Below are 25,224 nucleotides of genomic sequence, written 5' to 3' on the forward strand. Positions count from 1 at the left end.
TCTTAAATTCTTCAGTTTTTGATTTGTGTCCCCTCATGAAAGGAATTCAACTCCTTTTCACTCCCGCCGCCCAAGATGGTTTCCCCTTCAAAACACGTTTTTCTTTGTTTTTAAAGGAGAGCCAAATACCAATTTTCACGTCTGTAACAACTTTAGTTTTTATTAGATGTATGTATTCTCATACAATTAAGTCAATTGATTTTTGATATATACTGTAGAAATTCTCATTTTAAAATTTCACCCCTTTTTATTTCCCCTTAAGGGGAGTTTCCAAAAACAAATCACCTACGTTTCTTTACATTTACAGGAAATTACAAATACCCACTTTTTACGTCTGTAACATTTTACCTTTCTCAGATATTTTGTAGATATAGTCTTTCAAAAAATTCACCCCAATTTGTCACTCCAGTTTAAGTGCCATGAATTGGATTTTCCAAAAACAAAAAATACGTGTTCCTTTATTTTAAAAGGAGATCCCATATACAAATTTTCAGTTCTGTGATATCTTCAGTTTCTGAGATATATATATCCTCATAAAGGGATTCAAACCTTTTACACCCCTCCTATTGGGATTTACAGAAAACAAAAAATACGTGTTCCTTTATTTTTAAAGAAGATTCTAAATGCCAATTTTTACATGTGTAAACTTTTAAAGTTTTAAGATGCAGACACACTCATTTTAAAAATTCACCCCCGTTTTCAACCCCCATTATTTGGATTTTCGAAAAAACGAAAAAATACCTGCTTCTTTATTTTTAAAGTAGAACCCAAATACCTATTTTCAGGTCTGAAATATCTTCAGTTTCTGAGATATAAGTATCCTCATTAAAGGCATTCAACCCCTTTTTCACCCCTCCTATTGGGATTTTCCGAAAACAAAAAATACGTGTTTATTTTTAAAGGAGATTCTAAATACCAATTTTTACATCTCTGAACTTTAAAAGTTTTGAGATATGGATATACACATTTTAAAAATTCACCCTCTTTTCACCCCTCCCCCCCCCCATTCATTGGATTTTCCAAAAACAAAAAACACATGCTTTTTATTTTTAAAGGAGATTCCAAACACCAGTTTTTAGGTCTGTAATATAGTCAGTTTCTGAGATATAAGTATCCTCATTAAAGGCATTCAACCCATTTTTCATCCCTTCTATGGGAATTTTCCAAAAACAAAAAAATACTTTTTTCTTTATTTTTAATGAAGATTCTAAATACCAATTTTTACATCTGTAAACTTTCAAAGTTTTGAGATATAGATACACTCATTTTAAAATTTCAACCCCCTTTTCACCCCCTTAGCAAAGGAATATCCAAAAATCCTCTCTTAGCGAGCACCTACATCTTAATATGAATCTATGCCCAAAATTTCATTTCTTTATGTCCAGTAGTTTGGGCTCGGCGATGATGAATCAGTCAGTCAGTCAGTCAGTCAGTCAGTCAGTCAGGACAAGTTATTTTATGTATATAGATATTTTCTCCTAAGTTCTTTTTTTCCAACACACCGAACACATGATCACCAGGAAGGAAGGAATGGGCTGTAACCGGGAAAATCTTCTTGACAGTTCTCACATTTTGGGGAGCACTATTGTGGAACCATGCAGCGACTATAGTCATAACAATAACAGTTTTGCTTTGACCATCACAACTGTCAGCCACTAGTCTGTTTGTTGAAATGCCTGTGAGCTGCCCTGAGGTTTTCTTCTCTGTAAGTTCATTACAAATAGCAGATGTCAAAGGAAATGGTAATGAGGTCATTGCAAGTTACTCTCTGGTAATTTAGAAAAATAACTTTTAGCTTTCTTCTTGTGGAGAACTTTTGTGCTGGTTAGTTTATTTTTCAGAGTTTCATTTAGGCCTTTTCAGCACCCTTAAAGCTCTCATCAAGCTGCAGACATGTAGATCAGGCATCAACCAATGCTGCTGCAAAACTTACTTTGAATTTTCTGCAAAGAATACACAAAAAATAAGATTTCTTCACTACCAAGACTCTTCCCTATGCTGCTTCAGTTTGATACCTTTAGAACATTTTGTTCTGATTTAAATAAGCAGGAAGGTAAATTTGCTTGCTTTGCAATCTTCCATGGTGAGATACCACACCCTTAAATTTCTGTATAAATTTTATGACAGATTCCTTACAATACCAGAATAGGGGCTCTTTTCGATCACCTCCTCGGGTCTCCACTAGTACCAGAGAGCAATTCTTTTAAATCGTTGAGAAAAACTCCTCCAACTTGATGTTTAGTAATCCCCAAGATGTCCAAAAAGGTCTGTCTAGATACCTCAATCTTATTTTTTGTTTCATTCTCTACTAAGTTATTTCCTTGCATTATTAAACTTTGATTTGTGCTGCATCTTTAAAACAACAGATTAATGGCTTGCAATGACATGAGGCTTTACTAGCTACAATAATCTACAAAAAGCTGATAGTTGTTGTGAATGATGTTGGTTTTTTACCTAGGAACTTTGGCTCTGGTTACGTTCCAGGTGTTTCTGTCGCTGCGAGGTTTCATATCTTGAACGGCAAAAACGCAAAAAGCATGTTCCAGTATGAAAAGGATTTCCTTTGCATAAACATGTAAATAGCACAGCTAACAGTTGAAATGGCATCACCAACAAAAGTACCCCTACGTAATATCTGTTAGTGTGTGCGTTGCTGGCGGACTTGGCCGTTTTGATTCACATGCACACTGGACTTCGCCATGTTTAAATCCCAATGTCCAACTATAAGCTCAGTTTTAGGTACTTTCATCCATTTTTGGAACAAACAGTTTTCACATTTGAATTCAGCATTGAAATTCATACAAGAATCTACCAAACCATCACTTTCGAAAAAAGAAATGGACATGCCCAACTTTGATACTACCCTACTCAAATACTTTTATCCTCCCTACATTTTCCTACTGTGATATAGTACTAATTGATGCCACAAGAAAACCTAAACTGATTACAATGTGCTATGAACTCTTGCATTATATTTATCTTCTTCTTATGCTATGATGTTCATGTTACTCCTTTTTATTGTCAAATTTCCCTTTTAAATTTTGAAAAATTTAGAAACATCCAAGTGGTAATCTTAATATATTGAATATTAAACGAGAATATGCTGTACTACTTACCTTCATATTTCCTATCCTCTTTCCATCAGCATAACACATGCTCCGGCAGCACCCTTGCTATCCCTCTCAGAAGGTCAGCAGCATATAGCTGTCCCTTTATTGCGAATGGAGCTAGAATATGGAACTCTCTCCCCCTTAACATTAGAGCCATAAAAAGCTTGAATTCTTTGTCTTGCTGTGAGCATCCCCTCGATGTGTGTCGCGAAGTTGAATGACTCTTATGGAATGAATGTTCATATGAAAGTATATTTCTGTGCTTAATTTATTTTGTGCCATGTTACTTCTGGTTTGTAAGATAAGATTAGATAAGCAAATAGAATAATAACAATAATAATAATTGGGTAAATCAGGAGAACTCATAATAGATCCCAGGGAATCACTGGGCAGGTGGAAGGAATATTTTGAAAATCTCAACGTAAAAGGAAATCTTACTGGTGCCATTGCGAACAACTGAGCTCATGGGGAGGAGGAAAATTATGTTGGTGAAATTACGCTTGAGGAAGTGGAAAGGGTGGGAAAAAAAGACAATTGTCATAAAGCAGTAAGGAATAGATGAAATTAGACCTGAAATGGTGAAATATAGTGGCAAGGCAGGGGTGAAATTGCTTAATAGAGTAATAAGATTAGCATGGAATGTTAGTAAGATGCCTTCTGGTTGGACAAAAGCACTGAAATGAAATGAAATGAAATGGCGTATGGCTTTTTTAGTGCCGGGAGTGTCCGAGGACAAGTTCGGCTTGGCAGGTGCAGGTCTTTTGATTTGACTCCCGTAGGCGACCTGCGTGTCGTGATGAGGATGAAATGATGATGGAGACGACACATACACCCGGCCTCTGTGTCAGCGAAATTAACCAGGTATGGTTAAAATTCCTGACCCTGCCGGGAATCGAACCTGCGACCCTTGTGACCAAAGGTCAGCACGCTAACCATTTAGCCATGGAGCCGGACGACAAAAGCAGTAATTGCACCTGTCTATAAGCAAGGGAACAGGAAGGAATGCCGAGGTATCTCATTGATCAGTATACCAGTCACAGTTAAGACAGAGTACCGAGGCAAAACATGTTCACTGTACTGGGCAACAATGGGATTAAGGTTAGATTATTGAAATCAGTCTAGGGCATTTATGTTGAAAATTGGGCTGCAGTGAGAATTGATGGTAGAATGAGTTCTTGATTCAGGGTACTTACAGGGGTTAGATAAGGCTGTAATCTTTCACGTTTGTTGTTTGTGGTTTACATGGATGCTCAAATACGACAGCCTCGTGTCGGTAGATTTACTGGCACGTAAAAGAACTCCTGCGGGACTAAATTCCGGCACCTCGGCGTCTCCGAAGACCGTAAAAGTAGTTAGTGGGACGTAAAGCAAATAACATTATTGTTAATATCTTGGAACTTGAAAATAGGTGCAATGAGTATGGTGCGAAAATTAGCCTTTCAAAGACTAAATTGATGTCAGTAGGTAAGAAATCCAAGAGAATTGTTAGTCAGATTGGGGGTACAAAGTTGGAACAGGTAGATGATTTCAGATATTTAGGATGTGTATGCTCCCATGATGGTAGCGTACTAAGCGAGCTTGAATCAATGTGCTGCAAAGCTAATGCAGTGTTCTTGGAGTTGCGATCAACAGTAAGAGTGAGGTCAGCTCCTGTAAAATATACCTTTACAATAGATTGTTTTTAGGCCAACTTTGCTTTACAAGAGCAAATGTTGGGTGGACTCAGGATATCTCATTTATAAGTTAGAAGTAACAGACATGAAAGTAGCTTGGTACAAATAGGTGGGAACAATGGCAGGAGTGTACCTGGAATGACGAGATAAACGATAAGTTAGGTATGAACTCGATGGATGAAGGTGTGCGCATAAACCAACTTTGGTGGTGGGGCCATGTCTTCTTCTTCTACTGTAAATTTAATATTAGGGTCCAAATCATTTAAGATGTTCAGAATATTGTGACTGTCATTGAATTCCTTATTTATTATGGCATAAGTATTGTCAACGTAGCATAACCAAAGGTCTCCTTTGATGTGACCTATATTTGAGTGTGTTCTAGATCTAGGTATATGTTGGCTAAAATCCCTGACGGGAGCCTGTCTTGTTGATATATTTTATTATTGAATGAAAAGAAGTTGTGGTTAAGCACAAACTTAGGATAGTTATGAGATCTTCTATATTCTGTATACTGATATGTTTGTGGTCTAACAGATGTATTTGTTTTGATAATCTTGATGGTGTCTTTTATAGGAATATTAGTATACATATCGTTAATATCAAAGGAACATGTTACATGGGAAGAAGTTAATTTAAAATCTTTAATTACCTTGCAAAATTCACTGGAGTTTTTTTAACGAATTTTTGGTGTAATTTTGAGTCAAGAACGTATGAATAACGTAAATTGAGAGGTTTTATATATAGGACTTTTGCAGAAATTAATCATAGGCCTAATAGGTATGTCCTTTTTATGTAATTTGGGCATAGCCGTTGCCTTTGGAAGTCCTGGTGTCATTTTTATGAGTTTCTGTGTTTCTTGTTCGTTTAAGAGAAAGGCGCTTTGCTTTAATATCCCCTTCAATTTCCTTTTTATTCTTGAGGTGGGATCTTTCTCACTGACCTTAAACTTTTTGTTGAAAGAGGTAACAAATACCTTTAAAACGAGGGACGCCCTCTAGTAGAAGAAATAAATTAAATGAAAAAAAAAAAAAAAAAAAAAAAAAAATTACAGATTAATTATTTGCACCAGAGTCCATGGAGTAATTTGACTGCCAGTTAGACGAGCTCGGGTAAACCTCTTTATGCTTACAAGATTTTAGTTGTATTTTGAACATCGTAAGAAAACACCTTCTGTAGGAATAATTACTTTTGCATTAAGAGAAAATCTGTTGGAGTGAGGCCGCGAGATACTTTTCCGAGTCGGATCACGGGAGCCCAACATGAATAAATACCATGCATAGAAATCATACATCAAAACCGAAAGGCGCTCCCAAAATTAAATGACACAAAACTGGGATCAACCAAACATACGCCACACATGGAAAAGGGAGGAAAAGATAGCGTTAAGAAGGAAAACTCCCCACTAAGGGTTTTGGAATTAAATCATATATTTTAAGAGGAAGCCGCTCAAATCACAGAAGTGACCGCACCAAAAATCAGGTTGGCATAAAGCACAAGGCAGCACAATTCACAAAGGAAACCAACCACCAATTAAATCAAGAATCAATAAATTAGATTAATAAGGAGACAGAAGCTCACAACGTGTAAACATTGTCGTCACAAATCCAATCCAATAGCAAAGGATCCCAAAAAACATTAATAATGACCAGAACAGTCATTCCCGTTGGCAACGGTTGCCATGGAAATGTAAACAAGAAATTGCGTACCCAAGCATAAGATAAAAGGAAATACACTAACAGAAGAACGAACAGAAAGATCAAAAAAAGCAGAAACCGATTCCAACCTATGGAGATTATCTCGCGATCTTAAACCTTCATAAGAGATGCCCTTGAGTAAAATACATTACAGACTTCTTTAACTTATCCCAAAACACATTAATCGTTAAGCCCCAAAAACACCAGCCGACGAAAAATAAATTATCTTGCGCACTTTGATGGGTTAAGAAGTACAGTCAACAAGTCGAAAGGTTTCTTTCTTTTTTTTTTTTTTTTTTTTTTTAATATACGTTGTTAAATTTAGAGTTCATTTCCAGTGGAGATCGACCAGAAAAGGTAGTCACAGAACACTGGGAGATCCACAATTTTGGTTAGAATTTTAAAGACGACGAAATCCAACTCCAGAAGTTAAAGGGTAGGATATAAAAGTCGTGTAGTGAAACTTACTTTTGTCCATGCGAAGAAAGCTACTCCATGGCGTCAGTAGAAATATCATTACTTACATATTTCTGGTACATTATGAAAAGCAGGCGTCCACGCCAGGCAAATAAAAATTATTAAAATTTAAAAATAAAGCACATCTGGGCCTTAGCCCATATCCAATGAATATCACGGAGGCATTTTATAATGGTTAAAGGCCCTTACGCAGAGCTCCAGCACAAGGTTTCCAGAGATCATGTCGGTCGACAATGAACTGAAAGCGCGTTCCAACACGGCTCGCAGTAGAAGCGGGTCGTCCAGCGAACGAGTCTAAAATCGGACTCTCTCTCGGGCTGGTCTGAGGCGGACCAATAGATAAGGGGAAATGGTGACGTACAACAATTTAAAACATTTGAAATACTCCACGGACAGACGGAATACAGATACAGTAAGCGACGTTAGTCGCAGAGTACACCAAATAAAAGAGAGTAGGATTTTTTTTTTAAGATGTACACTTTTCAATGGCGAATTGCCAAGGTCTAAAATGTTGAAGGGAAAGGCTTAAATTGTGTCCCGACGGGCACAATCTTTTGACGTTTGTTGGTACTGTGCCAGTTGTGATTTGGGCCTTTACCTAACACTTCTAACTCTTGTTCTCTAAAAGTAGTGTTCGACAAGTTTTTGACAGAGGGTGGGAATCTTTCGTGGTGGTAGAAGGTTGCTTTAAATTGTGGCTTATTTGTTTTATTGAGGCATTACTTACTAGGTTTTCTGATTTCTTATTCAGTGTTATCTGTTTCTTTCCTGGACTCTCTACTTTATCTCTACTATTTTTTTAAGTTTTTGATATTTGCTTTACGTCGCTCCGACACAGATAGGTCTTATAGAAACTATATGATAGGAAAGGCCTAGGAATGGGAAGGAAGCGGCCTTGGCCTTAATTAAGGTACAGCCCCAGCATTTGCCTGGTGTGAAAATGGGAAACCATGGAAAACCATCTTCAAGGCTGCGGACAGTGGGGTTCGAACCCACTATCTCCTGGATGCAAGTTCACAGCCACGCGACCCTAACCGCACGGCCAACTAGCCCGGTCTCTACTATATTTTAACACTAGAACCGCCGGAACATATTGTATACCTAGAACCGCCGATGCGGTCATTTTGACCACTGTATTGGAATTATAATTTTTATTCTAAATACGTATAGTAACTCATTGTCATACTTTCAAATATGTGTTACTATGTTTATAAAACATTAATTATGGGATCTAAAGCAGAAAAGAAACAAATTATTTCATTGTATTTTAAATGTAATATTTTCGTAATTTATTACAAACACAGATATGTTTCTCTAAAACACACTTATCTAATAAACAAACATTGCTTTTACTTCAAATTTGTTTAGTCTGAACTGTAAAATAGTTATTACACATTAACAGAAAAGAAAATTACTGTAACATTTTATTTAGTGTAATTTATGACCTGAAACATGTTTGCCAAATCCACGTACCACACCATATTTTTGAAACACTGTCTTTCTTTTCCTTTAGTGTATTTGCACACGCTGATGCAATTCTGCGTCTTTAGAAGCAGGAACTACATACCACGACCTTAGTTATGTCCTTTGAGCAAGAACCACACACTCGCCGTTTGCACTTTCTGCAGGTAAAGTTTGTCTTATTCCTGCATTTCTTCATTTGGCATTGCCTCCTCTGTACATTTCCTTCCACAGGCTCCCTAAATTCGGGTTCTCTTTCCACATACTTAGATTTCGATTCCATGTACCCCATATGAAGCTCCTCTGCTAGCTTCAGGATGTAATTTCGGCGACTGATCTTCTTCCCGGTCACTTTTTTGAAAATGATCCAGGAATTGATTGCTGCCAAGTCAAGAATATTATGAAATACATGAACAGGCCATCTTCGGGTAGCGGATCGAACAGTATATTTTCTTCCCATTTGATCCACCACGTCCACACCATATTTTGTATTGTTGTAGAAGTCTACTGTTTCGGGAATCCTTTTGGGATTAGCTTGAATTTCAACTTCTGAGTGCAAAGTACTGTATAAAAGGACGTTCTTGTTTCGTTTACCTTGATAAACAGTAAGTGTGTCATTGGAATGTTTCAGGAGAGTTGAGTCGTAAAGACTAGCTTTCATAGCCTTCACAGCTTTAGGTATTTCTCTCCTTGATCGTCTAATGGTTCCAACAATACTCGTACCATTACTTTTCAACTTCTTACCAAGTTTCACTGTTGTAAAAAAGTTGTCTGTAGTCACGTTTCGCCTCTTCTTTTGAAATGGTTCCATCAACTTCATTACTACACTTTCGGGAAGAGTCTCGTCACGTCCTCTGAGATCGTCTTTTCCTAGGTAAGGAAACCCATTGCACAGAAACTTTGAGTCAACGTCCACAAGAAGCCAAAACTTAATTCCAAATTTATCTGGTTTGTTCGGCATGTACTGTAAGAATGGACACCTTGTTTTGCTTGGGAAAAGCTGCTCATCAGCCGTCAGATTTTCACCTGGAGTATAAGTCAATTGACAATTTTCAATGAATTTGTTCCATACTTTTGATACTAACGCAAATTTATCAGTCTTCAAACGTTCTGATCTTGTAGTTCTGAGGTCGAAACGCAAAAATCTTTGAATTTCTCGAAAACAATTCCTCCCCATTGTTTCACTGAAGAATGGTGGCCCCCACTTTTTAGACCAGAGTTCATCAAGTTCAGTGTTACTGGCTCCAAGAACACCACGAGCATACACTAAGGCAATGAATGCCTCCAGTTTTTCTAAACTTACACTCCACAATTCATCACCTAGAACACGTTTTGCTTCCGTTTCCGTACAGTGTTTGATGTGTTTCAATATAGACTCATCAATAACAAGACGCCATGCACTCGCTACACTATCGTCAGAAACATACCGCTTTGAATATGGAGTAGGTCCTGGATTTTCTTTCAAGATGTTGTGACAAGCCATCCTGCCAGGTGTAGTCTTCCCAAACTCTCCTACAGTCCACTCCGTGATGCCGTCTGTACCTAGTAACGTATTACTTGTTCCTGGGAGGCTTGTGTTGATTCGTCCCCTCTTATTTCCAGATTTTCGTACTACATTTTCTGCTGCTGTAATAGAACAATTGATAACTTTCAGTTCTCGGCCTATACCAGGCATAATAATTATGCCTGCAATTATTGCAGTCTAAATGTTGAATTTCAGTACCAAAGTTGAAATGTTGACATCAAGATAACGTATATCATTATTGTAACTTACCTGGTTCAACAATTTGGTATTCAGCATCATCTGAATCACTGCTTTCAGAATGGACACTTGGTTGGTAGTAATCTTCGTCCGCAGCTTCTTCTCGTAGGTCCTCTACATCTGGGTCACATTCAACTTCAGACATATCATCTGGAATGTCATGCAGTAGAGTGAGTAATTCTTCATCGGTAAGGGTCGGTGGTCTACGAGCCATGGTCTGTGACAAGCTGACGAAGCTGTGGCTCCAGACTGCCGAGAGAGATTAGTGGACAGTTGTCCCAAGGTTGTGATTGCCTCACGGAGAGAGGAGGGGTGAGGGAGGCCTTGAAGAGGATTGTGAGAGCAGAAGAATGTTCTCTACTCTCAGAGGAGAGTGACTAATTAGCCCTCGTAGCCGCCTTTCAATAAATGAATAAATAGGAAATTGAACAATGGCCGTGCATAGACTATCAGAGTTTCATTGTTGTGCTTACATTATTGCAGGGAGAATAATTATAAACAAATTTTATCTCAACCAGAGGAATAAGCACATGTTCTAACGCATTTTATTATGATAATCAATACAGCGGTCAAAGTGACCGCTCCGGCGGTTCTAGGTATACTCGTTACCTACGTCCTATCCAATGACGCAAAATTAATTAAATTTAATACGGATGATTCTGACCGGTAATCAGGAAAAGTCACTGAAGCTCTTTACAATAGGACCAAAAATGTGGTCAAAATAAGGCTTTGAAAATGTGTAGCGGTCATTTTGACCGCTCCGGCGGTTCTAGTGTTAATATGGAGTCCCATTCTAACGGTGCTAGGGTTATTGAAGCTGAGAGGTGCGCTAAGTAAAGCTCAAGATTAAGGAATGATTTCTTTCTATACATAAATTTGATTTCTTTTTTGATACAAAGGCGGTTAAATGTTTTTTGTGGTGTAGATTGGAATACTGAGCTTATATTGTTCCTTTGGGTACCTTTAAGAATTTTGGTATCAGGTCGTTGTTCAAACATTCTCTGAGGAATATTATATCTTTGCTTACTTTCACTAGTTTCATCTTAAGTTTAAGATAGATGTTCGCACTTTTTCTTGCTTGGTTAGCATTCGTATACAACATATGATTTATTCTGAAGCCTCCACCTTATCAATACATTTGTTTACATACTATCATTCACAGTACCGGTTTCGACCCTTCAAGGGTCATCCTCAGCTGACAATTGCAAATATAGTTCTTAAAAAAGCATCACAATGGGAAATATTCTACAATCGTGACAATTGTCCAATTCAACAGACCATCTAAAACAAATGATACAATTAAAATAATAAAATAAGTCCTCCTTTCCTGGATTATAAAAGTATTACGTAGTATAAAAGGACATGTCATTTGCAAATGTTTTTGTTATTTTGATCAGCATAAAAATTGGAACTTGCAATGTTATGTATGCACTGATAGTAGTATTCTTGAAGTGTCCACTATTTTTGCATTAAAACTTATGGCTAATTGATTAAAACATTTCGGATGTTTATTCTTGCGATAACTATATTGTTTATTTCACCATGTTCCTCTGCTGGTAGTATGAGCGTCCTGGAATGACTTCCTCTTTTTGAGGAATTGGGTAGTTGTCTAGTGTTCAGTTCGAGGCATTGTCAATATATATGTACAAGATTCATAAGATATACTAATGCTGAGTTGATAGTAAAATGCGTTTTTAAGAATACAAATTTTTGTTTTTAGTGACGTGCTTCTTAATTTGATGTTGTATAATTTTGTCAAGTGTCAATTTGTTTTAAAATACTTGATGTCTTTAATTTTGAAAGATAGCGTGAAGGCTTCTTCCTTTTATGTTGTAGGCCGTATTTATCTGTAAGTAGAAACGAAGTGTGTGAGAAGTTGCGTCTAATAGGTTTTAAGTTAGAGGTAAGAGAGTGTGCGTTGTACTTACTATAGATGTTGACACTGTTGTGCATTACACGGCAGCACGTCGAGTACTGTTCGTGTTTGTCTAGAGCTGCTGCTTGTGGCTGCGGAGGGGAAGTTTGAAGGGGTAGAAGGAGCGGCTGCTGGGAGAGTGAGACTGGAGTGGGGGGTATCTCTTGGCGGTTCTTTTATGTGTATCGGGTGTTGCTTCTTAACTCTTTTTAGGTAATTATTTTTTAAGAGGGGGATGACTGCATCGAAAGGAATGTTGGTTTTTTCTGTGATTTCATTCAAATTAAAATTTGGGTTGACATATTGATCTAGGTTTATATAAAATTCTTCCATTATATTGAGTAAGGGGCTCTTGGGGTTAGTACTTAGACTTTGCATGTCATTTTCAATATTTGTAAATTTGTGTTTGTAATGTTGTATGTTGTCCTATGGATGAAAAATGACTATGTTTTATTGCATTGATATGCTCATTGTATCGTATCTGGAAGTTCCTCCCAGTACGTCCAATGTAACTGGCTTCACAGTCGTTGCACTTCATGCGATAGACTCCTGAGTGGCTGTATTGATTTTTATTGTTAATAGATTTGGAATTGTGTAGGATGCTGATATTACTGTGTGTAGTTTTATAGGCTATTTTTAGGCCTCGTTTCTTGAAGATGTTCGTTATGGGATATATATGTGGGTGTTGTAGGTGAATAGGACGTAATCTTTCTTGGTTTTTTCAGTTCTGATTAATTTGGATTTGGATGGGTTTTTTATTTTGTATATGATTTTGTTGATCATTTCTTTTTTATATCCATTTTGTCTGGCTATTTCATGGATCAAGTTGAGTTCTTTATTTAGTTCTTCTTTTGTTAGTGGTATATTAAAGGCTCTATATATCATACTATAGTATGCTGCTTTCTTGTGTGCGTTGGGGTGGGTGGAGTCTATTTTTGTATTGTATTGGATGTATGTGTGGGCTTTCTGTATATTTTGTATGATAAATGATTATCGTGCCTAGTTATAGATATGTCTAAGTAGTTTATGGTGTGATTGTTTTCTGTTTCCATGGTGAATTTTATATGCGGGTCTATTGCATTTAATTGTTCTCAAATTTTGGTTTCATTAGTGTATCTATTGTCTATTATGACAAATATATCATCCACAAATCTACACCAGAAAATAATATTGTCTATTTTTTGGATTTCTTGGTGTTCTATATAATCTATATAGATTTCAGCTAATATGCCTGATGTTGGGGATCCCATTGGTAAACCTTGCTGGTGATATATGGTGTCATGAAATTTAAAATAGTTGTTGTTGATAGCAAAATGGAGTAATTTAATGAACTCTTCTATTTCTAGGGTACTGAGTTTGCTGTGGTTTTTGAGATTAGATTCTATTATTTTTGTTTCTTTGCGTGGGTATGTTAGGGTACATGTTTATTATATCATATGATGCTAGTCTATGGTGGTGTTCTATTTTTATTTCTTTTGTGGTGTTGCAGAATTCTATTGAATTTTGTATTGTTTTTTTAGCTAAAAATACGTGGTGTTTTTTAAGGAATGTTTGGATAAATTGTGACAGTTTGTAAGTTGGACTCGGTCTGTAGTTTATTATAGGCCTCATTGGGATGTTGTCTTTGTGAATTTTCGGGTATGCTTTAGCGGTTGGTAGTCCTGGGTTCATTGTAATGAGTTTTGCAGTTTCTTGTTCGTTTAGAAGAAAATGGGTTGTTTTTTAGTAATGTTTTTAGGTTTTTTGGATGCTGTTAGTAGGGTCTTTGTTGTTGATTTGAAAAGTTTCATCTTGAAAACAGATTTTGGTTTTGGCTATGTATTCGTTTTTGTCCATGATGACAGTTGTGTTGCCTTTATCTGCTTTAGTTATTAGTAAATTGTTCTGTTTGATTTTGTTTTTGAGTTTTTTAATCTGTATATTGTTCTTGGTACCTTTGTTGCTGTTCTCCTTACTGATTTTGTTAATATACTGTGGTAATCTTTTCCTAATTTCGTATCTAATTTCATCGCGTTGTTCATGAGGTATTTTATTTACCGCATTCTCAGTTTCTGTAATGATTGTAGTGATATTTTGGAAAACTGAATTGTTTCCCCAGTTATGTTTGGGTCTCTTACTCAGTATAATGGATTCTGTTTCATCGAATGTTGTATTTGTTAGACTTTTCATTGGTGGACGAAATGTATGTTGGTTGCTATCGTTAGGTCTAGTCAAATGGTGTCTATTGGGGGCATTACTCTGCATATCCTGGCTATGTGATTGTTTCAATGCGTTTAACTTCCTGTTTAATGTGTTCTGTTTTTGGATGGCTATGTTTGTTGGTTTTTCATTAGTTATTTGTTGGAAATTGTCCCAGTAACTGTCTGGTAGGTCATGGGAAGCTTTCAGGTGTGTTTCGTAAAGTTGTGTATTGAGGTGTTGTTTTTTCCTATATAAGAATTTTATTTCTTCTTTTAGCCAAATTTGGTTTGTGGAGAGGCAATTGTTGATATGTTATTAATTAATTAATTAATTAATTAATGTGTTTATTGTTTCTTCTGTACTATACCAGCATGGGGTAGCAAGTTTCTGTTTGGCATTCATATTCTGAGCTTTGACACTAATAACATCATTACATTAATGAATCAGTAAAAATTGAGTCAATGTGAATGATATTGCGCAAGGAAATGGCACATGAACATCAGTTGAGTAGGATTAAAGCTCAGAGTATTTCAGTGAATGCTGGACATGGTATTTTTGAGAGTCCACACTCATTAGTGGAGAGAGTTTGCAATTCCATTGTCGCCATATGATCTGTGTCCATGTGACATGAAACTGTACCAAGGAGAAACAATGGAATTTTAAAATGGAATTATCATCTTCAACTGGGAATTTACAAGTTTGCAAACAAGGCTATTTGGCCATTCAGTTCACAGATATTCTCTTTTAAAGCCTAGCAACAGCCTTCCTTGACTATGCAGTAGCCTTTATCAAAATTAAATTATGCAAGCAGGGTGGGCACCTGTTTTTTTTTAAGCAATCATTGATCATTCACAGTAACAAGTCCTCTCTTTCTGATTGGTATTGATAGGAGGGTAAAGGTAGCCAAACTCTGCTAATCTGTTGTCCCTCTTCTTTCCTCTTTAAACAATTGTCATGTTCATTACATTAATAGCTTCTTGGTAGAAACAAACATGGTACTGGCGAGGGATGGCCAGATCCATGGTTTCCTCAAATCTTAATTTGTGAGCCAGGAAGTAGAATGCGTTCTTTTCTGCAAGATTTTCTGGTTAAATGAGGTGTCAGTTATGCTTATGTTCATTCAGTGTGTTTTAAATACAGCATTTGGTGATCCCGATATCAACCTTCCTGAACTAACAGGGAATACAGTACACATCTGCAATGGAGGGGAGTTTCCAAGGGTCTTTAGCTGAGCTTCACTGGTACGATATTATTTGTTTGTCGTTGCAAAGACTTTCTTGATGTTTAGATACTTTAGAAACTTCTGCATCTAATTTCTTCTTGAATTTATGGAGGAGACTTGATCAAGGCATTGCTGTTATACTTTGTAAGGCTTTGACTACAGTCAGTAATACCGTTGCCAAACTCTGTAAGAACTTTTTTGGATAACTCATTATGTTGGGTTTTTTAATTGCAGAATGGCAGTTTTGTGGAATAAATCAAACTGAGTTAGAGGAAAGGTAGTACATTGAAGTTACATTAATGGCTGTCTGTAATTTATAAGAAGGTTATAAGAAGAAATTATCTTTGCATCATTCTGTTTTCAGGCTAAAATTTCCTTTACATAAGCTAAAGCTGAGTGGATATTGGATATCTTACTTGTAAGTTGGAAGTAATAGACATGAAAGTAGCAAGAATGATTGCTGACAAACAGGTGAGACTAATGGCCAGAAGTTGTTTGTAATGAAGAGAAGAGTCCAAAGGTAGGAATGAACCCCATGTATTAGTTCTGGTAGTGGGGTGCTGTGACTAGAATCAGTAGGCTACCTCAGAGACTTACGAACTTGGCCATATATAGTTTGAGAGGTAGAGGTATATGTAGGTGGTGATTTGGCTCTGTGATGGTTGTTGGTGATTGGTGGTGGCGGTGGTGGTTGGTGGTGCTTCACATGAGTCAATCAATCAGTCAATCATTTGTTTACTGTTGAGAGATGAGAAGAATGAAATTCTGAAGAATGTGGCTGCAAGCAAGAACTTTATGTTTCACCCAGATCGATTAAATTTTATTTGCTACAGCACTTGAAAACATTGACGTGCACTTTACAGATTTGATCTCTTGCTTGATCAGACATGTGAATATTCAAAACTGTCATCTTCATTATCATCAATTCCTCTTTTCCAGCTGACACCGGGTGGGGAGCAAATTTGGTTCCTCTCCACTTCGTCTGGTGTGTCAACTATTCTTCATCCAACAATATGTTTCAGTCCAGGTTCTGTTGTCCTATGCTCTTCATCACAGAGTCAGTCCATCATAATCTTGCTCTCCGTATACTGTATCCTTCCCATATTGCCAGCTATTTTTCATGATTTGTCACAGAATGAAAATGGGTTCTACTGTTGACATTCCAATTCTGAATGCAAATTGTTCCTCTTGAAACTGACTTTCCACCTTTTCTCTAATTCTTCTTCTCAATATCCTTCCCATTATCCTGGCAACTTGGGGGATGATGGTGATTCCTCAGTAGTTACTGCACATCTTCTTATCTCCTTTCTTGTATATTTGTATTTTAACTCCCCTTTTCCCAGTCCTCAGGTACTTTTATCTTCCTCCATACACACGTGAGTATTCTGTAAGTCCACTGGAGTCCTGCTGGTCCGGTAGCCATGGTTATTTCTATGGCTACTTCATTTATTCCCACAGCTTTTCCCATCTTCATTTTTTTACTGTTCATTCCACCTCTGTCATTGTAATACCTGATTCCTTCTGTGTTAATTTTTCTATTCCTTTTGCCTGGATACCTTCTCATGTTTGGTTTCTCACGTTCGGCAGTTCACTGAAATGTTCTTTCCATCTTTTCATTATGTCTTCCTGGTTTTGTATTACTCCTTCTTTATTCTTCACAAATCTTGTGTTCACCATTTCATTCCTACAGTTTCTTATAATTCCAAATATTAATTTTTTTCCCAGAGCTCAGTTCTTCCTTTACTTACTGGGTGAATGTTTCCCAACTTTTCTTCGGCTACTACATTTTTGCAAACACTTTTTGCTTCTGTGTATGTGACTCAATGAGTTACTTCTGATCTGCATTTAGGGCAGTCGCCCAAGTAGCATATTACCTATCTGTTGTTTTTATAGCCTTTTCTTAACCCTAGACCGGACGTGCTGGTTGACAAAGACAACCAGCGCGATATTTTACGCCGTAATTCCTAGAACTGTCAGTCTTTCACCACCAGGCAACTAAATACTTTTTTTCTCACTCTTGACCTTCAGTTCAGTCGAGTTTCGACAACAGTGGAAGCGATACATGTGTAATTATTTCGAGCGAACTCTTGGAACCTGAAGCTGGTTGACAAAGTTATTTAATCCCCAACTCCCCTTCCTATAAACAAGTATTTGTCCCAATTTGTCCTCTTGAATTCCAACTTGATCTTCATATTGTGATCTTTCCTACTTTTAAAGACACCACCCAAATATATTTGTCTACTAATATCATTCGATGCCATCTTATGCTAAAAGACCATTGTATTTAGTTTTAAGTTCTAATGTTTAATAGGTTTAAAGACTTGACCTTAAGATTATTATTAGGCTGAAGATGCCCAAAACTAGGGCGAAATATTTTTCTAGTCAGTGTTTGTAATTCTTGTAGGATTGAATAGGTGGACACAGTAAATTTTATTCTTGAAAGAATTTTACTTATTGTTATATTCAATACGGAACAAAATGAGATTAATTACTTGCAATAGGAAAATTTCTTCCGGTACGTCCGACATAACTGGCTTCACAATTATCACATTTCATTCGGTACACTCCTGAATGACTGTATTTGTTATTATCATTAACAGATTTAGTATTATGTAAAATGTTGGAATTATTATTTGTGGTTTTGTACGCAACTTAAAAATAGCCTACGTAGTGGAAGAAATTTTCTTATCCGTTATAATGAACACATTAATGCCATAAAGCATAATCACTTTTCATCCATAGGACAACACATCGAGGATGACAAACACACATTCACTAGCATTGAAAATGATATGCAGATTTTAGGTATGAACCCCAAGGGCCCTTTACTCAATATATCAGAAGAATATTACATTAGTATGGACCAGCATGCAAATCCGAATTTCAACCTAAACGAAATCACAGATAGAGTAAACATCCTTTTTAATACAGTTATCCCTTTATTAAAAACACTTACTTAAAAAGAGCTAACAAACAAAACCCAATACACATTAAGGAACCCCCCAGAAGACACACCCTGCTCTACTCTACCTCCCTCAATAGCCGCTCCTCGTGCCCCTTCACCCCTCTCCATTGCCGCAAGCATCAGCCCCAAACGTACGCGGAGCAGTGCATGACGTGCTCCCGAACAGCACAAACGACAAGCTAACAACGGCAGTAAGTACATACACACTCATTTCACACGTTCGATACAGACTTTCTAAATTGACAAGATGTAAATTATTATACTTCATTTTTCTTTCTGTTCACACAGATAACCGACATGTCCCATCAAAACACAACTATAAAGAGGGAGCATTCGTACCTATAAAATGCCAGACAGCGACGCTGATACTACAAATGGAATAAGATAACATATTGTGATATTTTAATGTAATATTAAGTGGCGTAACAATAAACTGAACAAACGCAACCATCAAGATCAACAATCCACATTCATGAACATACTAGAACATACTGCACAAATTCGCCTGCGTATTTATTCCAATGTTTTTACCAACACAGATCAATGTTTTAACGTGTATCACAAGAATGGTATAGAACACTTTCAAGGTATAAGAACATTATATCACATTGTTTTAACATAGCCTATTATGTGTTGTTAATGAGTGGAATAAGTAGAGTTTTAAGTTGCACTTCGCATGTCATGTAAATTTAGATGATGTTTTAGACCAAGAGAAAAACACCAACGTAGTGTTAAAGAACATAATCAAGTTACAAGAACTTTACATCACATTGTTTTAACATAATGTGTGTTATTCACGAGTAGAATAAGTAGAGTTTTAAGCCACACTTTGCATGTCATATAAACTTTGATGATTGTTTTAGACCAAGAGAAAACACACAACATATTTAAACAATACTATTATTCCCAGCATATGACATTCTTTGTTGGATTCAGTGATGCTTTAATTTTACATTATGTTACTGTCATGTTTTACGATCAGCTGAGTGGCAGGCCACCTCTCCTTCAAATAAGCTAAGAACGATTAAAGGAACAGTGAGGTATGAAAGATTTCCCTTCGAGTTTCTCGGAGAGAAGCAGTGGTATTGTTTCGTCTTTGGATCGGCCATGGTATAGCAGCGCACTCCTACTTACTGAAGGGAGAAGACCTCACAGTGTGTACTTGTGGTGATCATCTGATCATAGTACAGATCCTTACAGAGTGCACGGACCGGGCCAATCTGCCCTGTAGTCTGAAACCATCTACTTCATCCTAAGAGGTGACTAACAGTCAGTAGACCTCGTCTGTTTTGTGAGGAATATTGGCCTGTTTCATTATGTAAAAAATGATTTCTTAAAATTTTATTGTTAACGATGTTTTTATTCTATTGACTGTTTTTTTATCTATCTTTATGTATTTTTAATATGTTCCATTTTAAACTTTTAATTTGTATGAAATATACTATTTCACTTCAAAGGCAATATGTTATTCGGTTTTATTACATTTTAATCTGTTTTTAAATCATTTTATAGGAAAATAAGGCATATTATAAATTCATAATCATTTTCTTCATCTTTTTTAAATCCTAGTCATTGGGTAATTTTAAATTTGTTATTATTATTATTTCATTTCATCTCACCTCTACCGTTAGTGGCTGATGACCTAGATATTAGGCCCTTTTAACAACAAGCATCATCATAATCATCATTGTATCGCTAGTACCAACATGTTATTACCCGTTAAGGATGACCCAAACAACACTTTCATTCTTTAAAATACATCAACTGTGATCATTTGTCGTAGAAGTGTTTAATCATTCTATGCCTTTACCCTAATTGTCTGTTATGCAGGTAGGAATGATACAAATAAACACCATACCAGCTTCTTCGTTGTTCATGGATCCAACAGGTCTATTGTAAGGCATTACTGCTTCATTGTTTACAGCATTATTTGTGTAAAATTGATTCTTTCCACTGCAACCACTAATGTACAGTAGATATTAGGTGTAATGTAAGCTCTCCAAAGGAGTAAAAGCTCTGATTAATGAAAGTAAGAAAGGAAAATGCCAAGTTAAACCTGAAAATTTATCTCGGTTAAAATGAAATTTGCTGTCGTACTTACAGTGAGGATTCCTATTGAAACTGAGAAAACACAGGTTTTGGAGTGCTGTTCGTTAAATAGAAAAGTCACGGCTAAAACAGAAATAAAGTGTATGTAACACCAGACATTTGCAAAAGAGAAGAAAGACGGGAAGTTCAGGATGGGACATTGAAAATTTCAGGCATGACTGTTGAAATTACTAATGATGTTTTCTTATACTGAAGTGGCTGGATTTGTGTACAGTGCTCATTTCAGTGACTGTGAAATGCATATCCTGTTTCAGGGACAATGGGGTGAAGGCCCTCGAAACCCTAATGAAAAAGAAGGGGAAAATAGACTATATAATTGTTGAGACCACTGGCCTGGCAGATCCAGGTAAGTCATGGATTTCCTTTGAATTTTTATTTTAATAACTTTCATGAGCTTGCGTTCAGGAGATAGTTGGTTCAAACCCCACTGTCGGCAGCCCTGTAGATGGCTTTCTGTCGTTGCCCATTTTCACACCAAGCTAATGCTGGGGCTGTACTTTAATTAAGGCCATAGCTACTTCCTTCCCACTCCTAGCCCTTTCCTGTCCCATCATCCCCATAAGACCTATCTGTGTCGGTGCGGCGTGAAGTAACTTGTAAAAATATAAAAAAGACTGAATGAAGTTTAAACTCATTTGGTCTTTATTGAAACCATTGTGGAAATTATGAACATAAAGACCAAAATTGTCTGGTGGCTTTCAGAAGTTTGTTGCAGAAACAAAGTTGGTTTGTTCATAGAACCTGATCTGAAGAGAATAGACTAGCAACACAAAAGCACAGCAGTATATTTCTGACTTACATGTTCCTTCATTGGTGTCCCGTTCCAGAACGCTCTTGGCACACACATGTGAATTGCATGAGCATTCGTCTCTTCCATACTCATATTATATGGTCAAATGTGGTTAATTGTCCTAACATACAAGAATTTTATGGTTTAGAATTCTTGTTACAGCCCGTGGCAGTATTCGGAAGAGTGAACTCGCCTCATGTACAGAACACGCCCTTGCTCATGGTGAAATATTGCATCATGTTGTATATAGGCTCTTGAACTAGCATCTTCGGCATCGTTCAGCCTGTCTGAGCTACACGTTCTCTTTGTTTCTTGTGTAATCAATTTATTGTATAGGCTAAGTGTACTGACATTGTACGTGGTGACTGCGTTGTAAATAAATCTATTATCCATGGGGACGGATTCATTTATGGTGATAATATGGAGCTGCCTGTTAGACCTGTAGACCAAGACTCCATAAACCTTAATTGGAAGATGAATGAATTGATTGTTGTTACACGTGATAGGTAAAAGGTGTGAACTTCTGAATTGTCAGGACTTGAAATACTCCGGGACACTGATATTTCAATGTGCAAGAAGAATTGTTAGAAGTAGCTGGGAAAAACCTCATAACCAAAGTGTTTAAAGATGACAAAACATGGGCACGTTTACAAAATGGTACAGCTTAAGTAGCTCAAAATAATAAAAGCTGAAAACGTTTAAAATTGGCTGCTATTTAGAAGTTTGCCTGATGGGGAGTAAGAGGTACTGGAAAGAAAGTTTCTTGATTTGTTCCTCAACTCAGTCAGCCTATTATTGTATTGTATCATCATCCTCACCATCTTATCTTTCAACATTTCCACCAGTAGAGAACATGTATAACATCCTCGTCCATTCCTGCCAGTCTCTGCCAGTTTCCAGTCTGCTTCCTTAGCCTCCATGTTCCTCTGCATCTGGTCATTCCAACTTGTCTGTGGACGACAGTATGTCCTTTTCGTTTTTCCTTTGTCTCTCAATTCTTACAGCATATCCAAGTAAAAGAAATTGTAAGTGTAAAGAAGCATAAGGATCCTTTTTGAAATGAAATGGGTCGACCTCGGGAACATGCAGGAGGTTGGTTATGAAGCCTTTTTTGGAAAAAAAGACATACACTTGCTGACAAAAAGCACCTCAGCTCCTGTGTGTAAGCATTTTAATTTGACGTGCTCATCAGTTTGGGCGTTCTGTTTTACTCTAGGCCTACTAGATGGCTGATTAAATTAATCTCTCTTGGGCATATACGGCAGAGTTTTAATTAATTTTTTTGGATAAACACTAAATCTGTTACCAGAGATCTTTTACATGCTGATGTCATACAACATGGAGTGTGGAATGGACTTTTATACGCCTTTCAAAAATCAGACTACCTCTGCCGGATTTTAACCCACTATCTTGGGATCCGGAGGATGACTCTCTACCACTGATCCACAGACGGAGCCAGTTTGGTGCACATTCTCAGAGTCAGTGGATGTGTTAATGAGTTGAGTTACAATGATCTGTGATTTCCTGAGCGCATTAGTGATACAGCCACAGTGTCATTTGCATGTGTTTAGTGGCACACAAGGGAAGGTCACCGCACACACAGCCAGGCTGAGAGATCTGGCGTTTTGAACCATAAGTGGTGGGTTCAGATTGGTGGCATTTGAAGGTGCTCAAATGAATACATAAGTCTCATGTTGGTAGATTTACTGCGATGTAAAATAACTTCCAAGGGACAAAATTCTAAGGCCTCGGCATCTCCAAAAGCCGTTAAAAAAATTTGTTAGTGGGGCGTAATATCTAAAACGTAATTTATTTCACCACATGCAGAGCACTTTTAAACGCATGAAGTTTCCAGTGGACCAGGATGGGCTACACTGAGGGAGGCTTGCTTTATTTTGCACTGACCAATTTTGTAACCCCATGACATCTACACTTGCCATCCAGGCAGAGTTAGTACACTCCCTGCAACATTCACTGTCATCGCACTGGCATTACCCTGACCATGGATCGTATTCAGTGATGAAACTTTGTTTTACATTACCACTTGTGCACCAGTCCTATGTCATTATGTGGACATGATCAAATTGTCACCATTGACCTTCTCAACCAAAATGTTACTTACCATTTGATGATGATGATGATGATGATGATGATGATGATGATGATGATGATGATGATGATGATGATGATGATGATAATAATAATTTGCAGATGATATTGTGATTTGGGGAGAAGACGACAGGAAGGTTCAAGAACAGTTGGATGTGGTGAATGGGAAAATAGAAGAATGTGGGTTGAAAATAAGTGTAGAGAAGAGTAAAATCCTTGTTATGACTAGAGGGGAGAAAGAAAGAAGAGAAAGGTCAAATTAGACTTGCAGAAAAGCCCCTGGAAGTAGTGGAAACATTTAAATACCTGTGGAGTGAATTAATGGAGAATGCTCGACTGGATGCTGAGATTAGCAAGAGGATTCAAGCCGGAAGTTGTTTCTTTCATAGTGTAAGAAACATGTTATGGGACAAAGATGTGCCAATAGAAGCAAAGGAAACTATGTACAAGATGTATTACGTACCCATAACTACTTACGGGGCAGAAACTTGGACAGTGGCAAAGAAGGATGAGAGTCGAATACAGGCAGCCGAAATGAAGTTCTTGAGGAGTATGATACAGAAGAGTAGAAGAGACAAAATAAGGAATGAGAAAATCCGGGAAGAAATTGGGGTGGAAAATATGAATGATAGAATAGAGAAGAGCCGACTAAGATGGTTTGGGCACATGAAGCGAATGAGTGGCGAATGAATGGCAAAAAACGGTGATGGAAATACAAATGCAAGGAAGGAGAGGCCGTGGACGACCACGATTGAGATGGACAGACACAATCCAACGCAGTATTATAGGAAGTAACCTGGACTGGGACACAGTGTTGGAGGAGGAGTGGTGGAAAGACCGAAAAAATGGAGAGGAACCATATTTGCCCCTACCCAGCCACAGCTGGATAAAGGGAAATGATGATGATGATGATTAATAATAATGATATAATGTTATTCACTTTACGTCCCACTAACTAATTTTATAGTTTTCAGAGATGCTGAGATGCCAGAATTTAGTCCTGCAGGAGTTCTTTTATGCGCCAGTAAATTTACCGACACGAGGCTGATGTATTTGAGCACCTCCAAATACCACCGGACTGAGCCATGATCGAACCTGCCAAGACCAGCGCCTCAACTGTCTGAGCCACTCAGTCCGGCCTTACCATTTGAGTTTGAGATTCTGTGTATAGTCAGGACTATGTACAGATGTGGTTATGTGTACAGACAACTTAAGTATTGATTTTCTGGTCTGCATTAATCTAATGGACTGGCTTATCTTTCTTTATCCTGCCAGTGGCTTATTAAATCACTTGATTAAATTTTCTAGGTAACTACATACTTGAAATTTTCCATGTTTGTTCATGTGATGCCCATGCCTAGTAAACTGTGCCTGCATAAGCTCTCAGGATCAACGTTAATAGCTACCCTTTCTTGCTTGACAGCTTTTGTTGAATTAACAGTTCTCACATTGTGGTTATTAGCTTTCTCAATTAAGAAATTAAACTTCAGCAAATCAAGACTGTGTAGTATTTAGAGGATAAATTACATTAGTTTAGTGTGTTAAAAAGGTAAGAGATGAACTAAGGCATAGTCTCTCTCTTTAACCCTAGAACTAGCAACTGTCGAGTATTCCACATGTTCGTATTTCGTCACATAATTTTTTCCAATTCTTCACCAGATGTCATGACTGTCATGACTTGTAATAAGTCTACTTTTCGTCTTTCTCAAAGTAAGACTGATAAAATTTGGTTGAAAGACTAAATCAGATTCTTATA

The 25,224-nt window shown here is 37.2% G+C and overlaps 1 protein-coding gene across 1 annotated transcript in view; it reads left to right on the top strand.

Annotated features, from left to right (window-relative positions):
• LOC137498433 (zinc-regulated GTPase metalloprotein activator 1-like) overlaps positions 1 to 25,224 on the top strand; it is a 562,086-nt gene that overhangs the window by 181,446 nt on the left and 355,416 nt on the right. Inside the window, exon 3 of the mRNA XM_068225933.1 lies at positions 20,824 to 20,915. Within this exon, the coding sequence (XP_068082034.1) occupies positions 20,824 to 20,915 (92 nt within the window). The remainder of the gene's footprint in view (positions 1 to 20,823; positions 20,916 to 25,224) is intronic.

This window comes from Anabrus simplex, chromosome 2 (genome assembly GCF_040414725.1).
Source record: "Anabrus simplex isolate iqAnaSimp1 chromosome 2, ASM4041472v1, whole genome shotgun sequence".
Classification (NCBI taxonomy): domain Eukaryota; kingdom Metazoa; phylum Arthropoda; class Insecta; order Orthoptera; family Tettigoniidae; genus Anabrus; species Anabrus simplex.